The 16,120-nt window shown below is 47.4% G+C and overlaps 4 protein-coding genes across 4 annotated transcripts; 2 read left to right on the top strand and 2 right to left on the bottom strand.

Annotated features, from left to right (window-relative positions):
* The first annotated feature begins 10,324 nt into the window (after nt 1–10,324).
* LOC310909103 (histone H4) lies at nt 10,325–10,839 on the top strand. The gene has a single exon (XM_083860667.1). The coding sequence runs from the start codon at nt 10,345–10,347 to the stop codon at nt 10,654–10,656; it is 312 nt and encodes a 103-aa protein (XP_083716793.1). The 5' UTR covers nt 10,325–10,344; the 3' UTR covers nt 10,657–10,839.
* A 554-nt stretch (nt 10,840–11,393) lies between these two features.
* Nucleotides 11,394–11,938, bottom strand: LOC310908977 (histone H3.2). The gene has a single exon (XM_083860469.1). The coding sequence runs from the start codon at nt 11,897–11,899 to the stop codon at nt 11,489–11,491; it is 411 nt and encodes a 136-aa protein (XP_083716595.1). The 5' UTR covers nt 11,900–11,938; the 3' UTR covers nt 11,394–11,488.
* Nucleotides 11,939–12,870: 932 nt separating this feature from the next.
* On the top strand, nt 12,871–13,513 carry LOC310908936 (histone H3.2; the record flags this gene model as incomplete). Its single annotated transcript, XM_083860413.1, has 1 exon — nt 12,871–13,513. One exon carries the CDS (start codon nt 12,871–12,873, stop codon nt 13,279–13,281), a length of 411 nt encoding a protein of 136 aa, XP_083716539.1. The 3' UTR covers nt 13,282–13,513.
* A 528-nt stretch (nt 13,514–14,041) lies between these two features.
* Nucleotides 14,042–14,894, bottom strand: LOC310908884 (histone H4). The gene has a single exon (XM_083860317.1). The coding sequence runs from the start codon at nt 14,441–14,443 to the stop codon at nt 14,132–14,134; it is 312 nt and encodes a 103-aa protein (XP_083716443.1). The 5' UTR covers nt 14,444–14,894; the 3' UTR covers nt 14,042–14,131.
* Nucleotides 14,895–16,120: the final 1,226 nt, after the last annotated feature.

Below are 16,120 nucleotides of genomic sequence, written 5' to 3'. Positions count from 1 at the left end.
TCATGGAAATTGCTTGTTGGCTTTTTTCCTTATCCCTCCCACCCCGCCGCTGATGTTTTAAAAATCATTTGAGAACACACGTATTTTAACAGTTTTCAAAGAAGATATGGGTATATTGCAATCCAGTGTTTGTTTTGTTTTTCCATTATGTTCCTCACTAGAAACTCGTTAAGTTCAGTATTTTAATCCATTAAGCTCACAGTTTCATTCTCTGCCTTTCTAGCCATGTTTCCCCCTTGAGAACAGCTCATGCAATGAGCTCAGTTTCCTTATATAGACATTTCTAAATATTGTTGTCTTCTCTACACCACCAATAGGATTTTCAGGATGGGTTTAAGCATATTATTGTTAGTAAAGGAGAATCGATTAATTCTGTGTGTTAAATTCTCGTTTTCTTCAGCTAAATTATGCCTGGAATGTTTTTGTACAACTGCACGTGGGCAACGTGTCCCTTTACCTTGGGTAACTGTTTGTTATAAATGAACACATTCTCTGCCTGCATACCAGAGTTAAATAAGAGGGTTTTATATATTGAAATAGAATAGAGAAATGTGTTATATCACCTCTTTGAGTATGAGACAAATCAGAGTTAAAAGTGTTGTTTTTTTCAAAGTACAATATTTTATTGCAGATATGGAATTTCCCCTCCCAAATTTAGTTTCGTCTCTTCAGCCAACCTAAATTCTTAAAAATGAGGAAGGCTTTAGATTTAAGAGCAGTGCATTACAGGTGTTTTTGGTAATGAAATAAACATTTAATATTGTATGACCCTAATTTACTTTTGAACATCGAAGTCCACACAACAGATATCCTTATGCTGTAAAATACTAACCATAACATAGGTAGTGCAATCTCTCAGATTGCTTGCTCCCAAGTAAATGTTATTTAACCTGTAGTTGCCCAATAGCTTTTTGTTTTTCCATAAAGCCAGAAGAAATAATGTGCAAGACTATATTTAAAAAAAAAAACAAACAAAAAAAAAAAAACAAACAAAAAAAAAAAAAAAAAAAAAAAAAACAAAAAAAAAAACCCAAACCAAAATGAAACTATGCTCAGTTGCAGAAACATTCAGAAGACTGCTGGGAATCAAGTTTACAAAAAGTGATATTATAAAAGAACATTTACTATTAGGCTTTGTCTTAGTAACCATAAAGTGCCAAAAAAAGTCCTTGGATATTCCTTACCTTCCAATTCACATTGTGGTTTTGTTTTTGTGGGTTTTTTTTTTTTTGTTTTTTTTTTGGTTTTTTTTTTTTTGAGGGTTTTTTTGTTTGAGTTTTACTATCTATGCTTGATTTTTGCCTAGTGACCTGATTGAGGAGAGAAATACTGTTCCAACTTTCTAGGTAACAAGCCATCTTCCAAAGTCTTTGAGAAAGATGTGATTTTAATTTTTTTTTTTTAATGAAAATTTGCTTTAGGCTAGAAATTTTATCAATAATGTAGGCAAGCTGGAGTATTTACCTAGACCAAATGTGAATTGAATTTACCAATGATATCCCCACGACGCTCGAGGCTCTTCCTTGTAAAAACTAAATGAAAATTTGGATCACATAGTCTACACAAAGCTTTTATAGTTCTTTTATTGAATTACTCTCAAATTCCTTCACTGGATTTTTTAGTTTCTCTACTATCTTTCTGCAACCTTACATAGCATACCAAAATAAAATACAGTTGGATCATCTTACAAACCTGGTGTTATTCTATACTAAATATTTTGAGTAACACCATTAGTAATTTACTTTCCTTAAACACTTAAACCCACATCTGCTTAGACACCACCAGTATTTTTTTAAATAAAAAGTTACTGTTTATCTCTCTAAAATACATAGCGCAAGATCAGTTTAGACTTCTGTAAACATGTAAGGAATTCACGTACAAAGCAGTTTTGAAGGCCTTGGTGCTGACGGCTCAGGAGGTCTGTGAGAAAGCCGAAGCTCCTACAGCTGCAGGAACGCAGCAGAAAACTGCCTTCGTTTGCAGGCCACAAAAAATGCCTTGAGTGTGTCTGATATCAACAAAGAAGCGGATTGCCCTGACCCGTGGCTAAACCCCTGTGTGTGTTCCCCCTGCCCCTGCGGCAGCGCTGTCGCTGCTGTGGCTCAGCGGAGGAGGAGAAGCTTCCCATCCCTCCATCCCTCCATCCCTCCATCCATCCCTCCCCCGGGCCGGACCGCGGGCACCGCCCGCCCGCGCTGCAGCAATTTCCAACCAATCCCACCCGGGGAAGAGCTTCCCTCCCTCCCTCCTCCTTCTTCTCCTCCTCCCTCCCCCATCCCTCCCTCTCTCCCCGTGGTTCCCGTCCCCGCCGCCGCTTTCCGGCCTCCCACCACCCCCGAGGCGTTTTCCTTTCCTTCATCCGCAGGCAGAGAAGATGAATCTGCGGCGCGACACCGCCAGGGGTGACATCTCGCATCTCGCTCTGACTGCTGCTCAAACCAGCCCGTGCTCTGAACGCTTCTGGTGTTCCTTTTATCAACTGCTAGCTTGCCATTTTTGACTGTCGTTTATTTATACTGCGGCTCTTGCCCAGGCTAAGGGAAAACAAACAAACAAAAACAACCAAACGAAACCCTAAACAACCCACCACAAAAACAAAACAACCCACGGAGCAATTGGGATGTTCCAATTTGCTCTGTTAGAAAATACTGTTTTGGTTCTGCAGGCTTCAAAGCTGAGAGAGCAATGGACCATGCTACATGTCAGCAGCCCATGATCATTCCATCCTTCCTCTCCCCTTGTCCCTTCTGTCCTAGAAAACGAGATGTGGCTGCGAGGTACAGAAACGGCCCTGCCAGAGTAAGGACACAGGTGCAAACAAACCTTTTTCCTCTCCAGGAGGCACCTGTGTATCACACCTTTGAGAGGTTGATTGTTTCAGGCCTCTGCACTCTGCATACAAATGATACCTCTTTTCTTGTGTCGGGAGGGCTTTCAAATAGAAAACAAGTCCTCTTTCAATAGAAGCTGTGGGTTTTTCCTGTCATGGGATTCCCCTGTGGCCTTCACAAGTAGTTTCCGAGAGAAGTGTAAGAAAAACGTGGAAGCCCAGGAAAAACAAACAAACAAAAACAACAAACCAAGTAGTTAAGCACTCGAATAGGAGCTTTTTTGAGGGCAAGTTTTTTGTTTGTTGGCTTTATGTTTTGTCTGGGGGGGGGTGTTGGGGGGGAGAGAGGGAGGGAAGGGTAGAGTCAGTTTTTTGTTTGGGCCTGGTGTTTTTTGGGAAGGGGATTTGTATGGGGTTTTTTGTTTGTTTGTTTTTATCCTATGGAAAACAGAACTTGGTCTTCAGGACATGGTTGTAATTAAATTGATTAGTTTATGAACTATTTACTACCGATGTTAGGGCTTGTGCAAGCAGCTCTATAGTCCAGAATTGATTTCTGTGAGAAGAGAAATGGGACCATCATCTTTCTCTCTTCTCTCTGATTTGAAAAAAGTAAAGATCCATTTATTTCAGAAAACTATGAAATTAAGACAGCATTTCTGATATCAGTAACATTTTGGTTGTAACTAGTTTTATGATTAGATTAGGTTTCACTAAGTTTAATGGATTTAACCACTGAGCTCCTAGGTAGTAAAGATAAGCAAGAATATCTTCAATTAATAGTGGTCATTTTTCTGAAGGTGTCCTAGTATGATAGTAGAGAAGCCATTTTAAGCATTAAATCACCTTTATCACTTTTCTCAGAATTTCTTTACCTCTTGCAACTGTTTATTTATTTAGAGGCCAGAAATGTGCACACTGTGATGGGTGGAATTATTTCACACAATGGTACAAAGATACAAAATCCTGTTTGACTCTGTTCCTCTTCTGGTGATTCTAGAAATTCGAGTAACTTTCATTGTAGTGCTTCTGAGCATTGAACACGTTTATTTTATTTATTTGTCATTTTCAAATGTGGGAAGTTTTTTATTAGCATCAAACTGGAAGGTACAGTAAAGGTGGAAAATGGTGGTGAGACAGTTCTGAAGAGTGAGGTAGAATCAGGCACAAGGGGAGGACAGGCACCGAAATTGAAAACTATTGTTGAAAAAAAAATAATTCTGAAGTCTATTGTTATTTAATGACACACAAAACACCTAAAGATAGAGAGCCCAAGATGTTTATGTTATACAGGTCATGGCAAGTTCCCTATTGCGTATCAGGAAAACAAAGAGATATTTTGTTCCTCACCAAAAGATGGTTGAATTTGCCATTTGATCACCCAAAACATTATGATCCAGAAGTCCAAGTCCACATGTCTATAGGCAGTGAAGTTCCTATTAGTTTCTAATCCTGTGTGTGTGAGTAGACTGCTAATTGCTGAAAGACATTGTAGCCACAAGAAGTTCGTACAGAATAGAAGCAGTAGGAGATAGTGTTAATAAGATCAATATTTAATTACTATGCTTACACAGAAAAATGAAGAAGAGTGGAAAAAAGTTATTACTTTGTAAATGACTTGGTAACTTTTTCTCCTGTGTGGTGTTGTTTTGGGGTTTTTGTTTGTTAATTTTCAGCCTAAATTGTCCCTTGTCTATGTCTCTGAATTTGGGGATAACCAGCAGGAACCACTGAGGGTTTTTGCATAAACACATCAATGCATAAAAAGGAAACACTTTTAAGCAGCATAGGTAAAAAGTACGTATATATTTTTAATGTTCTGTCAGAGATGGACTCCACTGTGACTGGACAGGAGCTACAAGATCCATGCTGGTGTCAAGCTTCCACCTAGAGGAGCTCAACTCTAAATGTCTCTGCTCTGGCCTGGAGCCCCCTGTTGCAGGTACAGCCTCGAGGCAGAGGCACAGCCAGGAATAAATCCTGTGCCCTGGGGCAGACAGACCCACAGGGGCAGTCAGTCCCTGACCCTGGTTCATCACATTAGTCCAGGTGAATGAGAATGAAAATTAGGACCTGGATGACCAAGCTTCAGAGAGTCTGGCAGGAATTTAGGCACATATTGAGGTGTCAAAGGTGTGATTCCCCTTTATTATGTGGGGATAACCACTGGCCATGCTGACGGGCCTGTCTTCAGTATCCTGGATCGTGGGTTGTGCAGAGATTGACAGCTTGGAGTCTCCATGTCAGTAGGGTGCACAAAGCCTTAATTTTGCTTGTTCTGCAACTTTCAAAAATATTTTCTTTTCCTCTTCATGGAATTCAACAACTTCAGTAATGTCTAATCATGTTGATCATCACTCTTGGCAACAATCTGTCTTTGTTTTCAGCTGGGCTTGTACATCTTGTATGATAGTGCTCTGGGATGCTCATCTCCCTAGGTAGATGATGCAAAAAAAAAAATATTCCTTTCCCTCACAAATATTTCATGGAGATAAAGTAGCACTATCGTAAGTTTTTGCTTTAGGAGATGAACCAAATCTGTATTTCCAATTTTCATTATTTCTATCACGATACTTTTAGCTGATTTAAAAAACACATCACTGAGACTTTTTAAGTTAATATTCATTCTCTTAAGGACATGAAACTACATGTGCTGGCAGATCCACTGAGAGAGTTACTGAACTCCTTCAGCTCAGGTAACAGCTTACCTGAAAAGGAAAGCAGATCATTAAAGAGAAAACAAATTTGAAAATCACATTACTTCAACAGTCCTCAAGATGATGGTTGTCTTTTGGGAAGCACAGGAGTGTTGGGAGGAATGTCAGGATGAGGGATTGAAAGCAGATGCAGGGGGGAAGAGAAGTGCTAAAATGTGCTGACACTCCTCGAGTGGGCAAAGAAGTGGAGTCATTCTCTCACTCATTCCTGACATCACCCAACCTGTTCCTGCATTCCAGTGTGCCCTGACTGCCTGCCCACATCATGGGACATAGCTCAGGGCTCTTCCAACTAATGCTGCCTGATCAGGAAAAGCTTTTGCCCTTGCTCTTCTCCTATTGCCTTGGTTAACAGAAAAAGATGGATGGATGGATGGATGAATGGATGGAGGGATAGATAGATGGAGGGATAGATAGATAGATAGATAGATAGATAGATAGATAGATAGATAGATAAAAGTTTGTAGTCCATACGCTCACTTTTTGGTTCTGAGTAAAAAATAATCCATGTAGATGAACCACCAGGAGTGAAGGATGAACACTGGCCATTAAGCATGAAACTGGCCATAAAATAAAAGATGTCATATAGGAAAGGAAGTGTTATTTCAAAATTCAGTGAATTCAGATTGCTTAGAACCCTTTTTTTTTTTTTTTTTTTTTTTTTTTCTTTTTCATAGCATCAAAAGGTTTGAGTTCCTGTAAACAGGGTGTTTGCTCCTCCTTTTGGTTTAATTTTGTCTATCTTCAGAAGTGTCCTAATACTTTGATAATATACACACTGTTACTTTATGCCCACAGATGTTAGAAAAGTAACACACAAGTAAAGTATGCTAAAATAAAACCAAGAAAATTAAGTTACCTGGCATGGAAAAGATAAATTAGGGTAAGCATGACTTCGAAAAACATGAAATTAAAAATATTTCCCCAAATAACCTAAGCACACTTTAATGCATGAATCTATTTTATGTACTTGTATATTGCTGTAATATCTACTAGGATTCTATGTAAAATTGGCCATAATAAAAATTTGCTCTAAATAATCTGTGGAGTTTATTCCTTTGAAGCTGAGGTATTGCTTAGGAACAAATTACATTGATACCTGTTGTGGTTCTTCATAGGAGTTTGTCTTAAGATTTAAGAAGTAATGGACCCTGGATATTGATAAAAACTTTATTATTTAAAGAGGTCTTATATAGAGAAGATCAAGAAAATATGACTTAAAAGTAAGCAAAGGTTAAATTTAATGGAAAAAATATTAACCACACAATAAGCACTACACACAGACTTTTAGTGGCCTAAAAAGCATCAACAAATGGATTCTAAAAGAGATTGCAACTTTTTGACAAAATGCCAATTAACACTGGGCAAGGGAGGTGAACTGGGAATTTTGCAAAACCAAATAAGTATTCTTATTAAACATAATAAATAAAATTAAATTGTTTAATTGAACAATCTGCAATTAGCACCTATACATTTGAAATGGAATTAAAGCAAAGATATAGAGAAGATGTGCCAAAAAAAACCCTAAATAAAACCAAATGTGCCGTATAAAAAAGGAAAAATAATTTTTACAGGAGTCCTGAAAAGACCAAAAAAGGCCATCTGAATATAGATAAGTAGAAAGCAACAGGAAAAGGTATATGATATCAAATACTGAGAGTAATAACAGGCAGAGAATAATACATTTTATAGTTATGCAGAAATTTTACAGAGTTCTCTATTGTGTTCTGTGTTGTAACTCATAAATGCAGTGAGAGTGGGGAAAAGACTGCACATAAATATTTGGGTTTTTTCCTCGACTAAGTGTAATGATGAATACTGTGCAAAGACAGTGATTCTAATTGTGTTGGTTCTGGTTGGGTTGGAGTTAATTTTCTTTGCAGTGGTTTGTATGGGGCTACAATTAGAATTTGTGCTGAGCACAGGGTTGATAACATGGTGATGTTTCTCTTATTGCTGAGCAGGGCTCAACACGGAGCCAAGGCCTTTTCTGCTCTTTGTGCTGCCACAACAGGTGAAGAAGTTGGGGGTGCCTGGGAGATTATGGGAAGATACAGCCAGGAGAGGTAACCACAACTGATCAAAGGGATATTCCACACCTCATCACTTGATGCTCAGTATATAAAGCTGAGGGGAAGAAGGAGGAAGGAGAAGACATTTGAAGTGATAGATTTGTCTTCCCAAGTAAGAATTACAGTGATCAGGCCTTGCTCTCCTAGAGATGGCTGAACACCTGTCTGCCCACGGGAAGTGGTGAATTAATTCTTTGTTTTGTTTTAGTTTTCTTGTGAGTGCAGCTTTTGCTTTCGCTGTACTGGGGGTTCGGTTTGTCCTTTTTTTTTTTACTCTAAAGATTTTTTCCCCATAAATTACTAGGAGACTTAAGTACTGGGTGCTTAAGGGTGCTTGACCAAAACAAAGTGGTGGCTGAAAGTTCGGACGGGGAGATGACGCAGTTTTGGGGCAGGTAAAGGAGAGAGCTGGAGGCAGCTTCGCTCTTGCTCTCAGCATCACATCGGGAGAGGACACGGCCAGGCCGCTGCTCGCTGTGGGAGGAGTTCACTGTCACCAGAAAGTCCAGTCCTGGGAAATCTACCACCATCTGCTTGCATGCCCTGGAATTCTGAGCTTCTCCACCAGCTCTGCTGGAGCTGGGCCAGCCCTGCCCCGCTGTCCCAGCCCAGCTTCTTCGGCGCTGCTCGCTTTGCTACAGTGTGACCCTGCACCCCCCTGCCCTGCTGGGACATCCTGCCATTCCTGCCGCCAGCCTGGGACTCTCCAGTGTTCCAGCTTGGTGTTCTGAGCATCCTTCAGGGAAACCCAGGCCAAACTGCCCTCGGTTTTGTACAGTAAAGCCCTCAAGTTTCTTGGTACTGTTTTTGTTATTAATGCTGTAGTTATTGTTTTTGTTTGCTTTGTTTTACATACTAGTGAAGAACTGTTATTCCTATCCCCATACCTCTGCCTGAAAGCCCCTTTAATTTTCTAAATTATAAGAATTTGCAGGGAGGGGATTTGAATTCTCCATTCTGAAGGGAGGCCCTGCCCCTTCTTAGCAGTTACCTGCCTTTCAAACCGGGACACGCTATTAAACTGTCTTCATTTCCACCCATGAGTTTTCTTGCTTACCCTTCTGATTCTCTCCCCAGTCCTACTAGTGGAGGAAAGAGCAATTGCCTGTGTGGTTCTTGGTTACTGGCTGGGCTTAGATCACAACAACTGGAAGAGTTTCATCTGTCCTACAAACATCATTGATGTTGATATGCAAAGATGAATACATATTTCCTATACCCATAGAACAAATTTTGATATTAATAGGGATAAACTGTTGTAAACACTGGCTGGATATCTACACATGAAAATAGGTATCACCATGCTGGCCGAGCATAACTTGTATTAGATAAATTACATACATGCAAAAGGTCTACAGAGAGAGAAAAGTAAATCTCGAAGTCCCCATTATCTCCCGTGAGAAAGAGAAATTTTGAGAAAAGGTGGTGAAAAAGGACAAAAAAACAACAACAAAAGAGTGATGGCTCAAATGCAAAAGTGTGCGAAATTACCAAGCAAAACCTTTTTACATTCAAGCACTGTATAGTAATAGGCACCCATTGGAAACAGGGAAAAGATGGGGAGAATCAAACAAATTGAGAAATACCTGATCAGCAACCCCCCCCCCCCCCAAACCTGCGCACTGCATGCAGGTATAATTAACCAGATGAAAACTATTGCCAAGAAAGATGGTAAATAATAACTGTAAGGGATAGCATTTATTTGACAATCCTTCCAGAACAAAGTAAAAATACCTTCAAATTAATGGTAAATTTAAAGAATAACTCAGAAAAAGTAAAAGTAGGTGTGTGCATGCAAAGCTTGAAGGCTTTCAGGGTACTGCAGGAGAATGTATTCATGGAGCCAAAAGGCAACCCAGCAAAAAAATAACACATCCAGACCATTTTCTGTATCCAAAAAGTAATATAATGTGAAGAAAGAAACGGTGAAAGTTATGCTTTATTATGTTTCAATAAAGAATAGGACCAGGAAAATGATCAAACATTGTAACGTGTAAAATGCAGACATAATGAAGGTTTTTTATGAGTACATCGGTAAGAGACACGAATAAGTTCTTTCATTACCAGGTCAGTTCCACAAACACAACGAGGCAATGTGATCATTAAGTCAGAGATGTGGAACAGACAAGGCTTCCCTTCACAGAAAAAAAAAAAAAAATTAAAGCGTCTACCCCGAAGGGAAAAAAAACCAAAAACACATTGCTGCACATTTACCCCCTTTCTCAGCCTTCGGTGGCAAGGTCCGCATTTACCGTAGAAGCGGGAGCGCGGCGCCCACTCTCTCCCCTGCCCGGCCGAGCCCTTTGCCGGCGCGCAGCTCGAGGAGGCGGCGGAGCGCGGGGGAACGCGGCTCTCCCGGCCCCGCCGCGGGCACTGCCCGGGTTTAGCTGCGGCCCCGCGGCCGGCGGGCCCCGGTCCGTGTGGGCAGCGAGAGGCGCAGGGGCCGGGCCGGGCGAGCGCGGCGGGCACGGGCTGAGCGCGGCCGGCTCCGCTCCCGGCCCGCCCTGGGCTCCACCCGCGGGAGCGGGGCCCGGCCCGAGCCGGCAGCGCGCGGCCCCGGCGGAGCGAGAGCGCGGGAGCGCCGCCGCGGGGGGAAGGGCGCGCGAGGAGCCCGCCCCGGCCCGGCCCCGGCGCAGTTCTCAACCAGGTCGGACCGCCGGCAATATACAGAGGCGCGCGGCGGCCGGCGGCGCAGTGAGGCGGTGGGTGTGAAAGGTGCTTGATCATGTCTGGTCGGGGCAAGGGCGGCAAGGGGCTCGGCAAGGGCGGCGCCAAGCGCCATCGCAAGGTGCTGCGCGACAACATCCAGGGCATCACCAAGCCGGCCATCCGCCGTCTGGCGCGGCGCGGCGGCGTCAAGCGCATCTCGGGGCTCATCTACGAGGAGACGCGCGGCGTGCTCAAGGTGTTCCTGGAGAACGTGATCCGCGACGCCGTCACCTACACGGAGCACGCCAAGAGGAAGACGGTCACGGCCATGGACGTGGTCTACGCCCTCAAGCGCCAGGGCCGCACCCTCTACGGCTTCGGCGGCTAAATTCGGTTCTTGTTCCAGCTTAACGTTTTTACAACCCAAAGGCTCTTTTCAGAGCCACCCACAAATTTCATAAAAAGAGCTTTAAGTTGCTGTCGTGTGTTACCTCATCTCTGTGGCTGGAGGGAAACTGGCAAGGATTGTTTTCCCTGGCTTCTCCGAAGCCACAGCTGCTTATCACACTCATACCGCGTAACGTGCTCCTCGCTGAGCTCCCCTGCTCAACCCAGACCCTCTTTCATAAGAGCTACGGAAGGTACAGACCAGCGAGAAAAAAAGTGGGGGGGGGCGGGGGCGGTAGATCGGGGACAAGCACCATTTGCCGCAGCCTCTCTCACGGCACCAGTTTTGCCGCGGCAGCCTGGAAAGGGAAGGGCGCTCCTGAAATGGCGGCGCTCTCCTCTGCCCTGTCGGTGGGCGGGACGGAGCGGGAACAAGAAACAGCGAAGAGCACCCGTTAGCGCCAGGAAACGAATGCACAGCAAAGACGCCGCGAACCCTGAGCGGCCAAAGCCTCCCCGCCCCGCCCCTGAGGCGGCCTGTTCTCCGGGTACTGCTCTCACCTACACTCACCACAACCCCTTACAGCCGCTCCCAGCGCTGGCAGCTCGAGACGCTGAACCCGCAGAGGACGGCAGGGCTGGACACCACGGAACTCCTGTACTCCCCTCCCGCTCCCCCCCGGTAGCCCAGAACTGGCGCCGCCTCGGGCACTGGAACGTGCCTGGCACGGGCTGCCCGGGCCCGCTCGCTAACAGGGACAACAGCTCTCTCCGGTGGCCTTGTGGTGGCTCTTAAAAGAGCCTTTCGGTCTGAAGTTAGAAGGGTGGAAAACTCAGGCGCGCTCTCCGCGGATGCGGCGGGCCAGCTGGATGTCCTTGGGCATGATGGTGACGCGCTTGGCGTGGATGGCGCACAGGTTGGTGTCCTCGAAGAGCCCCACCAGGTAGGCCTCGCTGGCCTCCTGCAGCGCCATGACGGCCGAGCTCTGGAAGCGCAGGTCGGTCTTGAAGTCCTGCGCGATCTCGCGCACCAGGCGCTGGAAGGGCAGCTTGCGGATCAGCAGCTCCGTGGACTTCTGGTAGCGCCGGATCTCGCGCAGCGCCACCGTGCCGGGCCGGTAGCGGTGCGGCTTCTTGACGCCGCCCGTGGCCGGCGCGCTCTTGCGGGCAGCCTTGGTGGCCAGCTGCTTGCGGGGCGCCTTCCCGCCCGTCGACTTACGCGCCGTCTGCTTCGTGCGCGCCATGGCTCAGCCCTCCTGACACAAGACAGAGAACAATAAACCACCCAACAATGGCTGTGAGAACCGCGCTCAGCTCGTTTTTATATCCGAGCGCTGCCCGGTGATTGGCTGATGGGAACGGCCGCGCTCAGGGGACGGTTTGAAAATCCCGCTTTAACCCCCTCCTGTGCTGAGCCCTGCTCCTAAATATCTCACCTAAGCCAGGCTTTTCTCTCCCTCTTCCCTTTCTTCCGAGCCCACATTTCTGCTTTTAAACCACTTCCTTTAATTAATTAAATTACATTGCTATTTAAGGGCCGGGGGGGATATAAAACATAAATTTCGTAAAATAACAGATAAGATACCGTGTTTGTAATCAGAATTACTTCTTGATAGCTTACTCTCTGTATAACGGGGCGCTTTTTATGGAAGTGCTTTTCATATTTTTATAGAAGTAAATTACAAAGGGATCGGGTGCTTTATATGCAATCCGAAACCAAGACGTGTGTAGTGGGGGTTTTTTGTGTTGTTTGGGGTGGATTTTTTTTTCGCTTTTTTTTGTTTGGGTTTTTTTTTTCGCCTTTTTTTTTCTTTTGTTGGTTTTTTTTTTTTTTTTTTTTCGTTTGCGTGGTTTTTTGTTGTTTTGTTTGGCGTGGGGTTTTGGGGAATTAATTGTTCATTAAGACGTTATATGTGATTACATTGCTTAAAATACAAAGCTGTGCTTACCACTTGGAAATAATTTCGAGAAAACGAAACATAAGAAACAGAGTACAAGAAAAACATTGACGGATATTGATGTTCCTGTAACACAAATGAAACAATTCCAGATCTATTTGGGTAGAGCGGGGCTCGGACAAGATTCTGTTTTTAACCAATTACATTCTCCGCCTATTTGACCAATCAGCGGCGGGGGGCGGGGCCACAGTGTCCCGTAAATACCGCGCGCGGCCCCGGGTCGGGGCTTTCTCGGGGCGGTTGGAGCTCACGAAGCGATGGCGCGCACGAAGCAGACGGCGCGTAAGTCGACGGGCGGGAAGGCGCCCCGCAAGCAGCTGGCCACCAAGGCTGCCCGCAAGAGCGCGCCGGCCACGGGCGGCGTCAAGAAGCCGCACCGCTACCGGCCCGGCACGGTGGCGCTGCGCGAGATCCGGCGCTACCAGAAGTCCACGGAGCTGCTGATCCGCAAGCTGCCCTTCCAGCGCCTGGTGCGCGAGATCGCGCAGGACTTCAAGACCGACCTGCGCTTCCAGAGCTCGGCCGTCATGGCGCTGCAGGAGGCCAGCGAGGCCTACCTGGTGGGGCTCTTCGAGGACACCAACCTGTGCGCCATCCACGCCAAGCGCGTCACCATCATGCCCAAGGACATCCAGCTGGCCCGCCGCATCCGCGGAGAGCGCGCCTGAGTTTTCCACCCTTCTAACTTCAGACCGAAAGGCTCTTTTAAGAGCCACCACAAGGCCACCGGAGAGAGCTGTTGTCCCTGTTAGCGAGCGGGCCCGGGCAGCCCGTGCCAGGCACGTTCCAGTGCCCGAGGCGGCGCCAGTTCTGGGCTACCGGGGGGGAGCGGGAGGGGAGTACAGGTGTTCCGTGGTGTCCAGCCCTGCCGTCCTCTGCGGGTTCAGCGTCTCGAGCTGCCAGCGCTGGGAGCGGCTGTAAGGGGTTGTGGTGAGTGTAGGTGAGAGCAGTACCCGGAGAACAGGCCGCCTCGGGCGGGGCGGGGCGGGCGGGGAGGCTTTGGCCGCTCAGGGTTCGCGGCGTCTTTGCTGTGCATTCGTTTCCTGGCGCTAACGGGTGCTCTTCGCTGTTTCTTGTTCCCGCTCCGTCCCGCCCACCGACAGGGCAGAGGAGAGCGCCGCCATTTCAGGAGCGCCCTTCCCTTTCCAGGCTGCCGCGGCAAAACTGGTGCCGTGAGAGAGGCTGCGGCAAATGGTGCTTGTCCCCGATCTACCGCCCCCCCCTCCCCCCCCACGTTTTTTTCTCGCTGGTCTGTCCCTTCCGTAGCCCTTTTGAAAGAGGGCCTGGGTTGAGCAGGGGTGCTCAGCGTGGAGTAAGAAAATACGTTACGCGGCATGAGTGTGATAAGCAGCTGTGGCTTCGGAGAAGCCAGGAAAAACAAGCCTTGCCAGTTTCCCTCCAGCCACAGACGTGAGGCAACACACGACAGCAACTTAAAGCTCTTTTTATGAAATTTGTGGGTGGCTCTGAAAAGAGCCTTTGGGTTGTAAAAACGTTAAGCTAGAACAAGAACCGAATTTAGCCGCCGAAGCCGTAGAGGGTGCGGCCCTGGCGCTTGAGGGCGTAGACCACGTCCATGGCCGTGACCGTCTTCCTCTTGGCGTGCTCCGTGTAGGTGACGGCGTCGCGGATCACGTTCTCCAGGAACACCTTGAGCACGCCGCGCGTCTCCTCGTAGATGAGCCCCGAGATACGCTTGACGCCGCCGCGCCGAGCCAGACGGCGGATGGCCGGCTTGGTGATGCCCTGGATGTTGTCGCGCAGCACCTTGCGGTGGCGCTTGGCGCCGCCCTTGCCGAGCCCCTTGCCGCCCTTGCCCCGACCAGACATGATCAAGCACCTTTCGCACCCACCGCCTCAGTGCGTCGCCGGCCGCCGCGCGCCTCTGTATATTGCCGGCGGTCCGACCTGGTTGAGGACTGCAAAAAGGGGGCGGGGCCTGTGGCCCTTCCCCACCCGGCGCCCTTCCCATCCCCCGCCGCGCGGCTCCGCACGGGCTTCCCGCGAGACTCTGCCGGGTCCCTGGGGCGGCGGCGGCTCCGCCTCTCCCGAAGGGTCTGGCCTCGTCCCGCCCTTCTCGCAGTCAGAATCACAGAATATTCCGAGAGAAGGGAAGGGACCCACAAGGATCATCAGGCTCGACTCTTAAGTGGTTGGCTCATACAGGGATTGAACGTACATTCTTGGTCTTTTTAGCACCAGTTCAAACCGAGGTAAATGTCGGGCTGCATACGCTCTCCTTGCCCGCTCTCAGCCCACGCGTCCCATTGCTGCTTTCCTGTCTCGCACCGTTGTCCTCTGCTCAGGAGACAGATCCACGGCATCTCTGGATCTCCATCAGTAGCAAGAGCGGGACCTGCGCCCCTCAGCTCGCGTTTCGGGCTGCGGCGCCCCTTCCTCGTCCCTCCCCGCGGGTCTGCGGCAAAATCCGACCAATGTGGGGCCTCGCTCGGCGCTCCCGCCCTTCCCGCCGCTCTTACACCGCCCGCTCGCGGCCGGCCCGACCGAGGACTCCTTCCCGGGCTGCGCTGTCTTTGTTTAGCGCGGCCGTGGCGGCTTCACGTTTTCTTTGTCTCCCCGGGCCCTCCCACAGCCTCCCCTCTTCCGTGCGCTCCGGGGCCGCCTTTCCCGTTGGCACCGAGCGGCGGCAGCTGGGGCGGGGGGATCCGGGATGGAGGCCCTGGACCGGCAGGGGAATGGTCACTGCGGGGCTCCGGCGGGGACCGTCCAGAGCAGGGCCCCGCTGCAGGCAGCTCCGAGGGGCTGTTGGAGGGCGCGGGGCGCTGCCCGCGGGCTCCGGGCTCGTTCCGGCCGCTCTCCGCCTCACACGGAACGTCCGGGCCCGACACCGGGGTCCGGCAAGCGAAATAAGGCATTGCGGGCATCACAAACTGTCTGTATGACATCTGAAGAATGGACATTGGGAAAACAATTTTTATTCCAATGAGGAATCCAGCAATCCTGCTGTGCGTTTCACAATTCTGCAGAAAACGTCACACATGCTGCTGGCAGTGTGTCGGGCTGTATTTGTGAAGCGAGTGAATAAATACTGAGAGAGTTATGAGACTGTGTCACTAAATTGAATCAGTTAATATTTTAAATATTACTTGCACAGAATAGAACAGATATGCCTACGGTGCTTGCCGATTCTTATATTATTAGTATATTATGTCCTGTAAACATGCCTACTGCTATAAAATTTTTGATAACCTTTAAAATGTGTGCAGCCATTTTTAAAAATTTATTCCTTAATATAATGTAAAGAACCTTGGCAGCATCTCGAAAATATTTCTGGGGATAAAATATTCCCTGAATTCAGGGGGAAATGCAAATGAGATAGTCATACATTCAGTTGCAGGTGTCGAAAAGGTACAAATCTTTTTATGCATATCACTATGAATTCCTTTTATTTTCAAATTAAAAGAGTTGCCACTCATATATACAGTATAAGAAGGAAAATACATCTTTAATTTAGATTAGGTTTGCTTTTTTGACTGAACAGAATGA

Source organism: Zosterops lateralis (genome assembly GCF_965231275.1).
Source record: "Zosterops lateralis genome assembly, chromosome: 4".
Lineage (NCBI taxonomy): Eukaryota > Metazoa > Chordata > Aves > Passeriformes > Zosteropidae > Zosterops > Zosterops lateralis.
Note: the sequence above shows the minus strand (reverse complement) of the source record. Positions and strands in the feature narration are given on the sequence as shown.

Bases quoted from the DNA above. Each gene is read 5' to 3' on its own strand.
- LOC310908977 (XM_083860469.1), bottom strand. From the start codon at position 11,899: ATGGCGCGCACGAAGCAGACGGCGCGTAAGTCGACGGGCGGGAAGGCG.
- LOC310909103 (XM_083860667.1), top strand. From the start codon at position 10,345: ATGTCTGGTCGGGGCAAGGGCGGCAAGGGGCTCGGCAAGGGCGGCGCC.
- LOC310908884 (XM_083860317.1), bottom strand. From the start codon at position 14,443: ATGTCTGGTCGGGGCAAGGGCGGCAAGGGGCTCGGCAAGGGCGGCGCC.